Raw genomic sequence first — 17,343 nt, forward strand, 5'->3', positions numbered from 1 at the left:
AATTTTAAGATTAACTGACAACAAAGGTGCACGAAGGACACATAACATTGCTCGCTGTTGTGTTACAAAAAGCAAAAGATGACTCATGACTAATTTGTGGTTTACATTGTTAAATTGAATGATTCTGCAACCTTAAAATCATCCTAAAACCATCAAAAAACACTAATCTGAAATATGATTATGCATCATATACTACTGCATGTTTATTGAGGTTTTGGTTTTCATTGGATAATTATTATTTGATAATGCATTTGGATTGAGGCATATCAGTGTTCCCACCTGTACCCTTTTGTACTGCACAGACAGTTCCGCACTGGTTGTTCTTAATACTGTCCTCTTATGTCGTTTTATTCCTGCAGGGACCCAAATCAGCCAGTTCCACAAGACACAAAGTTCATCCACACAAAGCCCAACCGTTTTGAGGAGGTCGCCTGGACGAAGTACAACCCCAAAGACCAGCTCTACCTTCACATTGGTCTCAAACCTCGAGTCAGAGACCACTACCGTGCCACCAAGGTTGCCTTCTGGCTGGAGCTGGTTCCACATCTCCACAATATCAATGAGTTTTTTCAGTATGTTTCCACCACCACCAAAATTCCTCCGCAGGACACCACCCCCTACCCCTACACCAAGCGCTTTCCCGGAAAAAACAGCTGGCCATCCACCACAAGGCACCCAGGGGTCCCATCTGCCAACACCAAACAGACTACTGACCAGCACAAGAGCGGTGACCTGGCAGATGACACCACTGTGATGATTGAGACAAAGCGGGATTACTCCACGGAGCTCAGCGTGACCATTGCTGTGGGCGCCTCGCTCCTTTTCTTGAACATCTTGGCTTTTGCTGCGCTCTATTACAAAAAAGACAAACGGCGCCATGAGTCCAATCGTCGCGTTCCCACGCCACAGCAAAACTCTACGCCCACCAACGTGTCGTCCACAGCCAACGCCCATCTGCAGAGCGAGGAGCTGATGTCAATGCAGATGAAGCAGCAGCAGCTGGAGCATGAGCACCACCACGAGTGTGATCCTCTGCAGACTCACGATACACTTCGCCTCACCTGCCCGCCTGACTACACACTCACCCTGCGTCGCTCACCTGACGACATACCCCTGATGACGCCCAGCACCATCACCATGATCCCCAACTCTCTGGCTGGCATGCAGCCTCTGCACAACTTCAATGCTTTTGGTGGCAGCCAGAACAGTACCAACCTGCCCCACGGCCACTCCACCACTCGGGTATAGCTCTGATGGAATGGGCCTGACCAACATCGAGCCCTGGATAAGATCAACCGGGCCTGGCCAGCACACGGGAGGCAAATATGGGTGACTGACTGTGGGAAGCACAGATTAAAAGTCTTAACAGATGTTATTTTACTACCATGCCTTCTTGAAAAGTATATATAAATTAACATGAAAATATCACAAGTGAATGTTACTATAGTAATAACTGTATTTGGAGCTTAATGGAAGCTTTCAAAGAGTTTTACCAAATCAGCAGGCAACGAGGGGATTACTGTTGCTATCGTTACTCCAATATGGACAGTCGCACTGCTTTTCAGTGCCACAAAACAGGAGTTCAGCTGTTGAGAAGCAACAGTGGTACAGACGCTCAAAGTTTCATGACTAGAATTTTACACCTCAGCCTGAAATGTATTTATGAAGACTTTGTAAGAAGAAAAAGGAAACAAAGAAGCATATTTAACTGTTTGTTCAAATTTAAAAAAGAAAAATTTAGAAAATTAAAAGAGCTACTGCTATGATTGTTTTTTTGTTGTTGTTGCTTTTGTTTTCCACCATGTAAATATGCTCATACATCATTCATTCTTTTGTGATTACAGCCTTTCTTTCAGTAGCATTCACTAAATGATTCTAGGATAGTGAACACGGTGCATCCAAACCATGACTTACGCTTTGTGTCCATTCTGCATGTCCAGGAAGAGCTTTACTAATCTTCAGACTCTGATGCCCACTGACTGGATCTGTCAGCTCTCCTGTTCATTTGCTCCCTCAGTTTCCAAGGTGACCAGCAATGTATTATTTAGAATAAAAAGGCAGTGACATTTTTCTACTCATATTAGTTGGATGTGTTTGAAAGAAATATATGTTAGATATTTCAAATTGTCATATGCTAGCAATATGTAAAGTTCTGTGCCAGGCTTGTGATATTTTGGGTTACAAACGCAAGTAAATGAATGTAAATATAATGATTCTGGTTATTATAAAAAAAATACAACAAAAGTAAACATTAACTATCTTTCCACTGTGCATCCTATTACAAAAAATCGAAGTACATAAAAACGATTTTAAGAAATATTTGTAAATTCAATAAAAGATATATTCTTGCCATTGATCTTAACCAGTCACAATAATGAGAATTTTAAGATAGAGTTTTAAAATGCTTAGTTTGTCTTATATTTGTTTGCGGTTTTGCCTTAAGTGATAATAAGAGATATTTCTGGCTGGACACATGTATAAACTTTTTCTGCATTTTTTAATAAAATATCACAGTATTTTCTAAAAAAAAAGAGAGAGAAAAGTATGGCATGTATCTGTGGATTTGATTGGGTGGTTGTGTGTGCAGTGTGTGTATGTGTGTATAGAATTTGTAGGATCTTGTTGAGGTTGAATTAAATCCCAGTAAACATAATGTAGCTTTTATGTCCGGTTCATGTTTCATGGTGTCACACATCCACAGAAGAAAGTCCAGCAGACGCAGAAGCAGAAGAGATTCACTCACTCCTTACTTTTTCTCACTCCCGTCGTGATTGTGGTCAACAAAATTGAGGCCCTTCAATGATTGTCAAACACTTTTAAATCACTTTAAACATTGTAGATCAGTATTTATTTCACACAGCAGACACTCACTAGATGAGTTCTCCTTGTCTCTCCGCCTCCAGGGCAGTAACACGAGTTGGAAACATATGATTGATATGTTTTGCGAGAATCCCAGTCTTCACTGGGACAAGGAGACGTGAACAAGGCCAATTGTCATTCTCAGCTGGATGCTCCAGGCTGTAGAAAATCCAATATTTCACGGAAAAGTTTGGATATGGATTCTAAGGCTGGAAACTGGGGCAGGTTATTATTGCTTATCAATCCGTATTGGATGCAGAGTATTTATTTAGGAAAAACCTGCAAATACTCAATTTACCACTGTCATATAAAGCAAACTTACACACCCAGTGACATAAGCTTTGCTTGAGCCAAAGCCAATGCTGATGTGTGGTGCACCGAGTTATTACATTCAATTTAATTAATGATTCACATTTGCACACCCAGAATTCTGTATTCAGTAAAACTTGTCTCTTTTACTCCCTTCACACTATTAATCTATCGATGCCTTTCACAGCAAACCAAAAAAGTAATCTGCTGTCACTGAGGCACAGTGGATGTCTCCAATCACCGATGACATTTATAAATCTCTCCTTCAGAAAAAGCAAAATGAGATATTATCCGGTGAGGAAACTTGATATTGAGATGAAGAATTATTGGAGAGGTTGTGTACAAACAAAGCAACATTAATGTGAAGCCCCATTGAATTGCCGTGTTGTAAACGCTCAGGCTAATGGTGTGAGGATGAGGGGGTATGCCTGGAGAACAGGCCCGGTGTGCGGATGAGGGGGGTGGAGACTCGACTGTAAATTAATCAAGCTTGAAATCGGGCTCCATCACTTAGCCGTAGTCGGGAAATATAATTGAAGTGAAACTCTCTCCAGGTAGCTATTGCCAAAGCATATTGATCTCCACAGCGACAAGGTAACCCACCAAATTTGAGTGAGCAAAGATGAACGTTGGACACGTGTTTGTTTGCTCGCTTTGAGATGCGGCCAGTTTTGGCTGATGGCAGAACTGGAGTGAAATCCTTGGCTGGTGTCCCCTGACGTGCATTAAAATGCAGGTAAACATCTCCAGTGCACAGCCCGTTGATTGCATTCCCTCCCTGGTAGCTGCTGCCTTAATAGATGAATATGAAATCGTGAGAGTCAATATATATGCAGTTAAGTGGTGAGAACGCTCCTCTATGCTGTAATGGCCTCCACAAATCCCTTCAGCTTATTTTACTTTAGACAATATTGCTCTAGACTCTCAGACAGCTTCCTCATCAGCTGCAGCGTGCATGTGGTACCTCATCCGCAACACCCAGGAATTTTCTGCATCGCTTGTCCATGTAAAAGACCCGGAGGTGACAGCGGCAAATAATCATCGCACCTGTGCCTGTTGAATCCCTAAATACCGCCCCCACACACACACACACACACACACACACACACGCAAAAGTGCAGCCTGCCAATCCACGAAATGCTTCAAAGCAGCCAGTGTTTATGTTAATGTTACAGCTCTCATAGTCTAATGTCATACAGCCTCGTGGCAGCAGGCTGTCGATCATACGCAGAGCCATCAAAATACAGTGTTTCTCATTTCTCCTCTAGGTAGAGAGTTGTTTGCTCCCCCGGTTTATTCTGAAACATTCTCTTTTGTGAAGTGTTGTTGCTCCGCTGCTGTTCTGTCAGATACATTTTTTTCCCAGCTGATTTCCCAGTTAGCCGTTATTGCTGAAAATTACTGAATTGAATGTTTCTGAGAATTTTGCAGCATGTTGTCTAATGAGTTAGCGCAAGATAGTTCAAGCTGCATCATCATCATTGGTCATACTCACAACAACGTGCTCAGTTTGGTGTTGGTTTTGGTGTGAAAATTATTTTAATTCCTCTTTCATGTGTACTAATGAATTCATCAATTATATCCTTGTGTACAAATATGTGGACAAATGGTTTTAATTAATTAACAAAAACAATGAAAGTCACACAAAAAATCATAACCTTAAAAGAGTAACTGAATTACACAAAACTAAACTTAAACTATAATAACATACTCTGGAATAAACTGAAAGTTAACTTAACTTAACCCCCCCCCCCCCCCCCCCTTGGACAAATGTTAGTTAATTCAGTGCAATTCAGTGGACTTTGATCACATGCAGATTCTGGCCAGCGGTGGTCCTGTGATGGACCAGTGCTGTCAGCTGGAGGCTTTTGGGGAAGCAGCTGGCCTGTTCTAACGCGCACATTTCTCTAAATGTTTCACTGTCCTATCATTTCGTCGCAACATCAAACTTAATGGCACACAATGAAAACACATCCAATCAGCAGTGCAAACTGAGAGACACAGAATAAAAAGCCTCCATTTGGTCGGATTCAGTGTAATTACACCAGTAAAAGTGTCTCTGTGACTGCTTAGCAGATGTTCTGCCTCCCTGGATGCTAAGCTGCTATACAATCCATCTCATTACTAATTTAGTTTTGTTTAACCCTTATTTACTTTGCTTATATTTACAAATGTTATGCTCTTACCTAGTTAAAATATTTATAAAATAATGTTTTCATTTAATTCCACTTAAAAGATAATTTTCCTCTCCACAAGAACACAACACTTTTCTTTCAAAAGAAAAAGAACTATCTCAGCATGTCGTAAAAATAAAGCATTTTCTCTCTGAATCAGCATCATTTTCACACATCATATTAAACCATCTGCTCTTTCAAACTCATCAGTGCTAATAAGAATAACCCAAAATTACTGTCACGCACATTTGCACACTCTCAAATAAGCTGCAAGCCATGATTAGCTCCCAATTTTCATTAAAGAAGGTGGTCCAAATTAAAGAGGAAATTGAAAACTGCTCTGCTAAAGGGGGTGGGAGCCACAGAAGTGACGCTGAAGAAGTGACACGTGCTGGAAACACATAGTTACTGTCTATTATATTATATAAGTCCCCATATTGTAGGAAAACTTGACACATTCCAACTGCTTTATCCTCCAATTAGAGTGTTTGCACTTGTAGAAGGCTACAAGTCAAACGTGTGAGTGCAGCTTCATCAGGCCTGTCATTTATTTTATTATGTGCACTGTCTGCATAAAAGTACCTCTGAGATGTTTAGAGATAGTAATTCTGCTGTCAGTTCAGTACTTATGAGGTTTTTATGATACGGGGAAAAAGTTTTACCTTTGCTCACTGTCCTCTACTGAGGGATTAACATTATATTACACACAAACCCATTACAGTTTAAATAAATATCTATTATCCTGGTGGCCCCAGCCACACTGCAGCATCTGTAGCCAAAGAGCAGTCGACTGCAGCACCATCCAGCTGTGTGTGTGCAGACCCACTTCCATGCTCAGTTTGTGGATAATCCGATGTATGACCCGGTTAACATTCATTGCCAGCTCTAAAATCCTGCATATACATGGCACATATTGGTGTTCCCCTGTTCAAACTGGCACTGCTGACAGTATTTATTCTGAATTTACATAATGCCATAACATTTTGCTTTGGTTGATATTTAACTAAGTGCTTATGACCATCTCTGAATTGCTGCAGTGAGGATAATCTGCAAACAGTGTGCGGCCCAGGCCTGCATGTGGCCCGGTGTTATCCTGCAAAGGTAAACAGAGGGAGATTGTTCCTCCGCTGATGGAAGCCATAGCATGTAGGACATCAGGGTCAGTGGCAGATGATATTTTGCCTGCCGCCAAATGAGAAAGCGCAGATGATTTATGGCACCCGGCTGAATGGCGGCAGTGCAGGGATCAGTGTTTTCACCAGCCCAACACAACCAAAATTGTGTTACTGTGGAAATGTAAAGGGTCTGTCTCAGACTAATAAATTTAATCATGGCCTTGCTTCTCTCCAGGTAATTGTCGTGCTGCTGGATTACACAGGTCTCTTATCCCTACCTGCTCTATGGCACACGTGGCATTCAACCCCCATGACGCTCTGGGCAGCTTTGGTTTGGTTTGCATGGAGGGTTGCAATTACTCTGTATGCAACATCTACATCTTCAGTCGTGCAGATTCGTCCTGTGCAAAATCAGGAAAATCACTAACTCAGTAACTGAGAAGGGTCCAATATTCTTTTGTCTCTGGTGTTACATATTGACTGAATGTGGATGGTGATGTAATAACAAGGAAAAATTAGTAAAAAAGATGAATCAGGAGGTTATAACATGATGGATCTGTGTGTCTTCACCACTGTCCCTGGGCTCGGTTTCCTCGTCCACATGCTCAAGTCCTCGTGTGGGCACAAAGGGTCCTTTCCCCCCTGGCAGGTTTGAACTAGAGGAAGAGAGGAATACAAACACTATAGCTGAAAATGAAAGCTGTCCCAGCTGAGTGTAGAGCTGCTGCAGAGGTGAGCCTGAAGCTAATGCTCTTGTGATAACACGCTGTGTGAGTGAGTGTGCGGAGTGTTGCTCACAGATCCAGGAAGTACTCAGGACCTCAATTTAAAGTAAACAAGCATGTAAAATGGCCAGAACTTAACTTTTATTAATAGAACATTGGCATGCATGGCAACATTTCTGCAGATGCTAATGATGACAGGATACTCAAATGTTATGGTCTTATGTCTGTTAGCATAATGTGTCTATCTTTTGTGTCTCATGTTTCAGATGACTACTGAGAGCAAGCTGGTTTAAAAAAGTGGAATGGTAGATCTCAGCACCAGCAATGAAAAGGTAAATTGTAGTTTGTCCTGCCCAATGACATGATTTACTGTTTGTACAAAAAGTGGGATGTTAGAAAAAAAAAACCTTCATCATCACATCTTGCCATAAGAAGAGGGAGTAGCTGCAAACGGAATGCATGTACAGCATAGCACAGACAGAGAGTGAATTATGCTCAGCTAACCTGTTAATATCTTTGACTGGCCACAGCCATACTGCTGGAACTGTGTTGCCACACGGTAAGCTCATGTCTGAGTTCTAGGAGAAATCTAAAGACATCTGCATTGTCTTTTTGGAATAATGATTAATTTTGATTCTGATTTACTATGAATTAAACATGTAAATGACTGACTGACTCACTGACTAGTATTGTTTTTACTGCCAGGACAGGTGAAATGACTAAAAAGCTGTCTTGGGAATGTCTTAGGACACACTACCAGGCAGCTGAGATCACTTGTCCATTTTGCTACATCAGAAAATTGTTTCATCTGGTCTTTAAAGATGTTGTGACATCTGTTGTAGACTTGTTATGAGGACATGGCTCCCACTGGATCAACTGAGGCTGATAAATCAGTGGCCACTTATGCCATTGAAGAGGTAAGTCTTTTTCGCGCTGGATCCACATATATGTGATATGCTGTAAAGAGAATCACCAGCTGTGATGGAAACCTCCACTACTGCTGGGGATAAGACAATAAAATTCTCTAGGCAGTTTGCTCTTCTACAAAATGGGGTAAGCCCACATGTCCACATGCCTGTTGGTTCTGTAAACAAGCATGTAAAATGGCAACGATCATTGCAACCTCCAATACAGAGAGACGTCCATTAAATTAGTATGGCAACATGTCTGCATCTGGCGTCATCTGCTGCTGCAGTTAAGTGTGATTTTGCTTTAGTGCTGCATTTATGGTAGATAAACAACCCTACCAGTTGTTATAGTGCAATCAGTGTCAACTGCGGATGTTGACAATGAACGAATACTCTAAATTTATTTCTTGGCTTAAGAAGGGCGTATTAATAACATTTCCACATCATTTATATTTAGTGTATTTTTGTGTCTTTTCTATTTTGTTTTATCTGTTTCAAATGACAACTCAGAGCAAGCAGGATCAGTAAGTACAAAAGTTAATCTCAGCACTAGCTGTGAAAAGGTCGAGTGTGTGTCCTGCTTAATGACATTATAACCTGTATGTACAGTACTGTGATGTGCCTCCATCATCATACGTTGCCATGGGAAGGGGCAGGAGTAGTTGCAGATTGATGCCATGTACAGCTCTGACTGGATGAGTTGAATTACATGCAGCCAACCTGTTAATATCTTTGACTGACTCTGTTGCTTGTCTAAGGATCGGTAGGGGAATGGTGCTCATAAAGTCGGTGCTTGATGCTAGAGAGGCCAAACTTTCAGGGCATCTTCTTCAAGAGTTTATTGTCATTTGCACAGAAAAACACAGGGTAATCCTGTACATTGAAATTCTTTGTGACGAGACGTCAGCAGCAGCATATAGAGAATGAAATTTACAGTGCAAAAATTGAAATTTAGTGCAAAATTGAATTTAGTGCAAAAGTTTTTTTTAGGAAAATGGAAGCAGAACGCAGAGCAGACTGAATAACAGCAGAATAAAATATATATTTACAGACTAAAAATATATGTTTACAGACTAAAATATATATGTACATACTATGACCTATAAATAAATCTAAAGTGGCATGAGTGCCAAATCTAAAGTGGCAAGAGTGCCAAGTCTTAGGTGGTAGAATATCAGTTTTCAGTGGCTGTGTTATAACCAGAGGGAGCGTTGAAAAGGCACATGTGCTGGAGCGCATGTTAGACAAAAGGGCTGACTGAATTCAATTACAGATTGTGTTTGTGCATGATGGCACAAGCTTTTAAGAGATATTTAGAACTGCTTCATCTTGCCACAAAGTGGGGGATGGGCACTTGTAGTGTGTGTGTATGATATTCCTCCTGGTCCTCTGTCGGGTTTACTGGGACACAAGCTTGGAAGAGACATTTTGAACTTTAAACATATCAAACAATAAACATATTCAATCTTGTGTGTGTGTGTGTGTGTGTGTGTGTGTGTGTGTGTGTGTGTGTGTGTGTGTGTGTGTGTGTGTGTTTCTTTAACCAGACTGTGTACTGCGTGTCTTAAACACAAGTTTTGTTTTTAATTACCTGTATGGCCGCTGAGGGATGATGTCAAAATCAAAGTGGAAAAAAAGGAAAAAGGTTCCCCTACCCCTGCTCTACGGTGAATCACCAGCTGTGATGGAAACCTCGACCAGTTATTGTGGGGCCCCAGTTTGTGTGCAATACTCAGGGAATTCCCTGTTGTTCCCATATCATCTGTACTTCACATGCATTCAGTCTGTTTTGATGTTAGTTAGATGACAGAGAGTGTGTTACTATTTCAATGAGGAATTAGAATAGTTTTGGAATGTTCTTGCAGTGATGCACATTCTCTGTTTTCCTGTTTGGAAGAACATACACTCGATTGTGTGGACATGACCGCTTCATTCTGCATTCTGCCTTTATGTTGTCACAACTGTTCAAATGCATCCAATTGTTTTTTTTCCAGCTGTCACTCATCTCTGCTTCACTCTGTCCTGCTCTGTACCTGTAGTAGACCGTCAGCACGCTCTGCCCCTCCCTGCTTGATGTTATGACCCTTGTCTGTTTTCATGTGAATTGGTCGAATGGCACAACATCAGTTCAAAGTCCAGTCTTCTCCGTGCCATCCTATCATTCTGTCTTGTTTTAAGTTGCAGAAAAAATAAAAAGGCTCTTGGACTGGAGCCGGCTCCCATCGTTCACCTAAAAGTGTTTGCTAATGACACATCACGCCCTGCTAGCAGCCGGAAAAGTCCCGTGAAAAGTTGCTTTGGACTTAGGTGAAGAGGCGCTTCACAGACGCATTGGCACCGCAAACGAGGCACGCACGCACTTGTCATTCACATTCGTATTTTTTTTTGATTTCTCATGAAAATAGTATATTTGTTGCCTTTTATTGGCTATTTTTCATGGTCACCCTCAAATCCGACGTGCGCATGCTAGCCGAATGTTCTGGTGTCACGTAACCAACCTTGACAGCAGTGTCATTTGTTGGACTGACAGCTGATTGTCTTATAATCGTTTTGTGACAGAAGGGGGCGGAATGTCTGTGAATTTGATTGGAAAGATATTTTATCAGCTTTACCAAGTGACGTATTGTCAAATGTATGTATGTCTTTCACAAGCTACTCAGAAACGGCCGGCGAGCTATTGGTAGCTGTTGGAGACCACTGCTCTACACAGTGTAAATTCATGACATATCTGCATGACCCAGCTTTAATACCGTTCATTTATAACAGCTTCATTGTTGATGATGGTCTTAAAATGATAAAATCCATCAAAGACTTGTTTCTATTTTTAAAAACTATTGAATTGAATCTGTGTTTTTGAAAACATTTTACATATATAAATAAGCACATCTTCCCAAAGACTTGCAGGTGAAGTGATTGTTTATCATGCATTTCTATTCCCCCTGTAGCATCTTTAACCAGCACAGCCGGCGAAGAGACACACTTGACAGCACTGAGAATCAATGGCAAAACTGTTGTTGACAATAATGAACAATAAATAATGACATGAGACTTCTCCAGACTCAGACAGATGTGATCATTCTTGGTAGTTGAATCAGAAATGAACACTAAAGTACAGTTTACAGCTCTAAACGTCCCCTTTTGGCTATGACAGATGAATAGACAATTGGGCATATTATCCTGCGTTTCTGTATTCATCTACACCAGGTGTGCCCACACTTTTTCAGCTTGGGAGCTACTTTTAAAATGACGAAGTCAAAATGTTCTACCTACATTAAAAATGCTAAAGATATATTTATTTATATATATTCTGAGTGTATCTTATGTTGGTGTACCTTGCATAACTGCATGAACCTGTATGGCACAATACAACTCGGTAAATTTTTTGTCATTACCTTACTCTAATGACTTGCACTGAATGGAATCAGCTAGGGTTGCATAGTCCGGGTAGTAGCTGCTGGTAGCCATCCTCAAGCAGACTTCCAAATGATCATCAGTCATGGTGGAACGGTATTTGGACTTTATAATCTTCAGGTGGGAAAAGGCTGACTCACCTAAATCAGTAGAGCCTAATAATGCAGTCAAGAAGATAGCACATTTCCTCATGTTTGAGTACTTTTTCTCTGTGAATAAGTTCCAGGACTGTCCATGAGCCCTGGCCTTCAGCTAAATGTCAGCTTGTAGTGTCAACATCTCATCCTCCACTCCAGACGAGTTCAGGTGAAACAGCGTTGCAATTTTTGATGCGAGTGAATCAACCTCAACATCTTCCTGAAATGGGTAGCACATAAATGTAGCGACTGGCTCGAGTAAAGCAAAGTCTTGAAAGCTCTGACACAATTGTCCCAATTTGTTCTGTGTAATGCGCAATGACAAGTTGCGCACAAGCGTTCCTTTGCGTCTCGAGCTCTGATGTGAGGTTTTTGAAGTTCCCCAAATCATGGCGCTGCAGCTTTTAGGACAAATGTTGCAATTTTCGTTTGAAAGCATTAACTGAGCTAGTCATATTGACCACCTATTGGTTTTGTCTTTTCCTTGCAGCTCTAAATTAAGGTCATTCAACATGTTGGTCAGATCGGTTAAAAATGCCATCTTTATCTGCGGAAAGAGCTCTCGGAAGCTCTGTAGGAATTTCCCCCTACTAACCCACGTCACATCAGTGTGTGGCAACAACTCAGAATGGTCGCAGTCAGCCTTCTCCAGATGCAAACGGAACAGTCGTCTTTGAAGAGATCTGGCTCGAATAGAACAGGCGATCTTCATTGCCACATCCATCCACCTATCTCTTTCATGTTAAGCATTTTTGCGCAAAATGCTTGCTGGTGTATTATGCAGTGATAATTGAGGAAGTCAGGGAAAGCATCGTCCTCCCTGCACTTCGCAACAAATCCATTCGAGCGGCCAACCATTGCGGGCGCACCGTCCGTGATTGACACCGATTTGCACAGAGGGAGCTGGGTCTTCTCGATTAAGTTTTTGATAGGGGTGGGCGTATTGATACTTATATCGATAGTATCGATACCAAGGTGGGTATCGGTATCGGATCGATACTAATGTGAGGGGATCGATACTTTTGTTTTAGTTTCTCTTCTATACGTCCAGCAAATTACTCGAATTTCCTCACAGAGTTCATGTGAGCGCAGCTTCTCTCTGCCTGTGCAAACAGCACACCTCTCTCTCTCTCTCTCTCTCTCTCTCTCTCTCTCTCTCTCTCTCTCTCGCTCTCTCTGCTGCTCACTCAGGCACACTTTGCCCCCTAAGCAAACCCATGATGGCGGAGAGAAAGAGAAGCGCTCTGTGGACTTTGTTCACTACAGCTGATAACGACACCGCCACATGTGATGTGTACAAAAAAATTACTGGCCACTGTGGTAACACCACTAATCTACATAAACACATTAAAACAGCTCACCCTCGAGAGAACTCCGAGTTGCAGCAGAGTAAGTTGAGGAAGGAGGAGGAGGGGGGAGATCCCCAAACCCAAGCCAGACCCCCGACACAGAGACAGAGGTCTCTGGCAGAGGCTTTTCAGACAAAAAAATCAACTGTATCCAGGTAATCTCCAGCATTAAGTAATGTTTTCACAGTGTAATTGGGGATCAGAGAGGCAATTTTATCAGACTGATTAAACTATTATTATATTTTCAGCCAGTTGAAAAATATCTTAATTGTTTTACTGGAACTCAAAAATATACACTTATATAAAGATATATATATACCTCAAACCTGAAATATGAATATAGCTGAATATAATAACCCTTTAGTGTTAACTGTTGAAGGAAAATTAGTATTCCTAGTTAGGCTACATGCAGATTACAGTTACAGACTTAATTATCTTAATCATTTTGTTATTTCACCTAGATAACTCACAAAGAGCCATGGATATTACAAGGAGCATTGCTGAGATGATCCTAAAGGACCTACAACCCCTCTCTGTGGTTGAACAGGAGGGTTTCAAAAGTTTAATGAAGACACTTGATCCCCGCTCCAGGATTCCAAGCAGGAAATTTCTCATTGGAGAGAAAATACCTTCATTGTATGAAGAGTGTCGCTCAAAAGTGAAAAAATGTCTAGATGCTTCCAACAGTACTGTATTGACCACTGACATGTGGACTTCAAGAGCCACAGAGGCTTATTTAACTGTAACTTGCCATATTATTGATGACAACTGGAAAATGTGCCTATGTGCTAGAAACCAGTAGTTTCTCAGGAAAGCACAGTGCTGACAACATTTGCTCTGAATTGAAAAGAACAACCGACGAATGGGGCATAATTTCCAAAATTCAGGCTGGCGTCACAGATAATGGTGCCAATATGGTTGCTGATGTACGCAAAGCAGGTTGGGAACATTATCCGTGTTTTGCACAAACCATAAATCTAGTTGTGAAAGACTCCATTAAGACCCTCCCTGAGCTTCTTGTCATCCAACAGAGATGCAGTGCTGTTGTAACTTTTTTTCACCACAGCAAAAACGCAACAGAGAAGCTCAAAGAAATCCAGAAACAACTGAAGTTTCCAGAGCACAAACTCATCCAATCAGTTGAAACACGCTGGAACTCTGTGTTCTACATGTTTGAGAAGCTAAGTGAGCAAAAGGAAGCAGTTACCACTGTACTTTGCCTTCTTGGAAAGAGCTCACTATGCTTGAGCAAGGAAGATTGGTCCATGGTTGGTCTCTCCCTTGATGCCCTGAGACCTTTTGAAGAAGTAACAAGGGAGATATCATCTGAAAAACATGTGTCTGTTTCAAAGGTGATCCCCCTTGTAACATTACTTCTGAGATCATCTGCATCTCATGAGGCCCAAGGCAGCAAGCTAGCTGCTGTGCTGTCAGCACAGTGCCAGCACCGTTTCAGGGGTATTGAAACCTTTCATTGTCTCAGTACCAGCACTTACCTGGACATAAGATTTAAAAACTTTGGGTTCCGGGAGATGGCAAATGTGGACCATATAAAAAAACGACTCATTGCTGAAATGCAATCAGTGAGCCAGACCTCAGCCCATTCAGAATCAGCTCCTGAACCAAGCTAAGCTCTGCCACCAGCACTGCCTCAGCAATGGCTCCTGCAACTACCTCACACTACCCTGCAGGAGCTTCTCCATCCCCACCTGCAGCAAAAGGTGGGATATGGACGGAGTTAGACACTCAAATCGCAGCATCACAGCAGCATCCCACAGCTGGCACTGATGCCGTTATTGAAATGTGCCGGTACTTGGAAGAGAAGACAATTCCAAGGGATGGAGACCCACTTCTTTGGTGGAAAATGAATGAGCTAACATTTCCCTCTCTGAGCAGGATTGCAAAGAAACAGCTGGGAATAATTGCAACATCTGTACCTGCAGAAGGGATTTTCTCTAAGGAAGGGCAGTTAGGAAGCCAGAGAAGAAGTGCAATAAAAGGTTAGAATGTAAACATGTTACTGTTCCTGAACAAAAACCAATACATCTGTTGTCAACATGGGAACAGAGCCAAAAGGGCACCTAATACTTCCTTGGAGAGCTATGTGAGCAAAGAGCCAAAGGTTACGAATGAGAGCAAATTGTAGTTTACACTTTATTTGTACTACTGACGTTATTTTTCACAAATATCTGCGTGCAATGGAAGATATTTTTTGTTGTGTTGTTTATATTGTTATATTTATTATTACATTGTTGCTTTTTTTGTTATTTTGCACAAGTGACTTTTTTCTTGAAAAATTGTGTGTATTTTTATACTGTTACATAGTTTTATATTGTTGTAGGTAGTTCGTAAACAACATTTTTATTTGCCTAAAATCTTTGTCCTGTGTTTTATCATAATCATAAGCAACTAACTAAAGGCAAAATCACCAAATTATTCAGTGATATCGGATCGATACCAAAATTCCCAGTATCGCCCACCCCTAGTTTTTGAAAGACTGAAAAATGTCAATTCCCTTCTTGTGTTCTTTCATGGGCAGTATTGTTAACATCTCCTCTTTTGCAGTCATATCTGTAAACACCATCCGAATAAAAATGCAGAACTGAGCTGTATCACTTACATCTGTAGACTCGTCCAATTGCAGTGAGAAACAATCACAGTCCGCGATGTCCTTCTGAAGCTGCTGTGTGAAATCCTCGGCCATGACTTCATAGTGCCGTGTAACTGTACTTCTTGATAGCTGGAGAGCTTTGATTGGAGATAATATTTCTGGTTTAGTCCCGAAACATCTAGTCAGCTGCTTCAACGAATGCCTCTTTTATCACCTCTCCATCTTGGAAGGACTTCTTGTGCTTAATGATGGCGTGACTCACCCTGAACGATGTTTCGGTGGCTGCCTTCGCTTTTGAAGTCACCTTTGTGAGAAATGCCTGCTGTCCTGACAACTGTGATTTCAGTTCCTTCACCTTTCTCTTTCTCAGCTCGCTTTTTGGAGGGAAGTCAGTGTCGTACGTTCTGTGAAATGTCCGAAAGTGCCGCTCCAAATTTCCAGATCAGACAAACGCACTTCGAATATGACATGAGAAGTGAGTGAAAAAAAAGTCCTCCTCCCATTCTGGATGGAAGTTGTAACTTTTTGGTTTCTTACTTGGTCCAGCTTCCCCACTCGTTATTATACCCTTTTCTTTAGTAGAATTATATAAATTGGAAGGCTAACTAGGTAATCAGCTCGCCAGTGATTTGCAGCTGGTGCGGTTGACCGCGCATGGGTGGTGAACTGCGTGTTAGAAAAGATGAGCTCTCAGACTGGCTTACCTGTACGTCAATCAAGTGGCAAATGCCATAGTAAGGATGGATGATAGGCTGACTTTTTTCTTCAATACCATGCAACCTACCCACATTACCTTTGCGATCGACCAGTCGATCGTGATCGACGAACTGATCTACACCCCTGATCTACACCATTCCACTGTCACGCACGCTGAAAGAGCAATTTGCGACACGGGGATGGATGCTATAATACATAAATATAGATGTATCTGATCTGTAGCTCATTGTCTCCTTTAGCCCTGCAAGATATCTTTTTGCTATATATATTTTATGAAATATCAAGGCACAAGAGATGTTGCTGGGATTCTGACTGCAATATACAGTAAATGTGTAGAAAATCCACCTTGCAGCCTTTCTGAGAGGATTCTTTGCTTTTCTCAAGTTAAACTCTACAACTGCTTCATGTGGGAATTGCAGCTATTATGAGGGTTTTGGCCAGACATTCTGCTGACAAAGCACGAAAACAAAGTGAAACACAGCAGTGGAACTGTGAGTGAGCACTTAAATGTTAATACATCTCAGTCTATGATACCACATAAAGAAATCTGTTTCATTATCATTGCCAAACAACTGTATTCAAATCAATTTCTACCAATGTAAGGAGGAGAACAGGGCACGCTGCTGGTTCTGTTCGCTCACTGGACCTCCATCAATCTTAACAGGCCTTTCCAGTAAAGCTGCATTGTCAGCAATAAGGCGCTGCTGTATTCTCTGTCTTTTTCTTCTGCTGATACTGAATAGTGGTGAGAAAGGCTTCGTCCCATAGTGCCAAAGCGTGAATTCAACAAATATGAAAGCTGCTGTGATCGTGAGAAGCGTCGTCTCAGAGGAGCAAGATGCACAGCTAATATACATGTGCTTTCTGTGGGCTAATCAATCCAGACTGGAGGCTGTGTGCAATAAACTTGACACACACACACGCACATGTGTGGGCGTATACGCTCATACTCAGCCTCATTAAGGATTCAGAGGATATTAAGCTTTTGACCACATGAGCAATATTTTGATGTATTGTATTAAGGGCCT

The 17,343-nt window shown here is 41.5% G+C and overlaps 1 protein-coding gene across 7 annotated transcripts in view; it reads left to right on the top strand.

Moving 5' to 3' along the window:
• Window positions 1-1,248, top strand: part of nlgn4xa (neuroligin 4 X-linked a) — a 57,420-nt gene extending 56,172 nt beyond the window's left edge. For all 7 annotated transcript variants that reach the window (XM_076157556.1, XM_076157635.1, XM_076157701.1 and 4 more), the window contains one exon: window positions 360-1,248. In XM_076157556.1, coding sequence (XP_076013671.1) covers window positions 360-1,248 — 889 coding nt within the window. The remainder of the gene's footprint in view (window positions 1-359) is intronic.
• Window positions 1,249-17,343: the final 16,095 nt, after the last annotated feature.

The sequence above is a fragment of the Genypterus blacodes genome, unplaced genomic scaffold, assembly GCF_046128005.1.
Source record: "Genypterus blacodes isolate CSIRO-AG114 ecotype Tasmania unplaced genomic scaffold, CSIRO-AGI_Gbla_v1 ptg000002l_1, whole genome shotgun sequence".
NCBI classification, from domain to species: domain Eukaryota; kingdom Metazoa; phylum Chordata; class Actinopteri; order Ophidiiformes; family Ophidiidae; genus Genypterus; species Genypterus blacodes.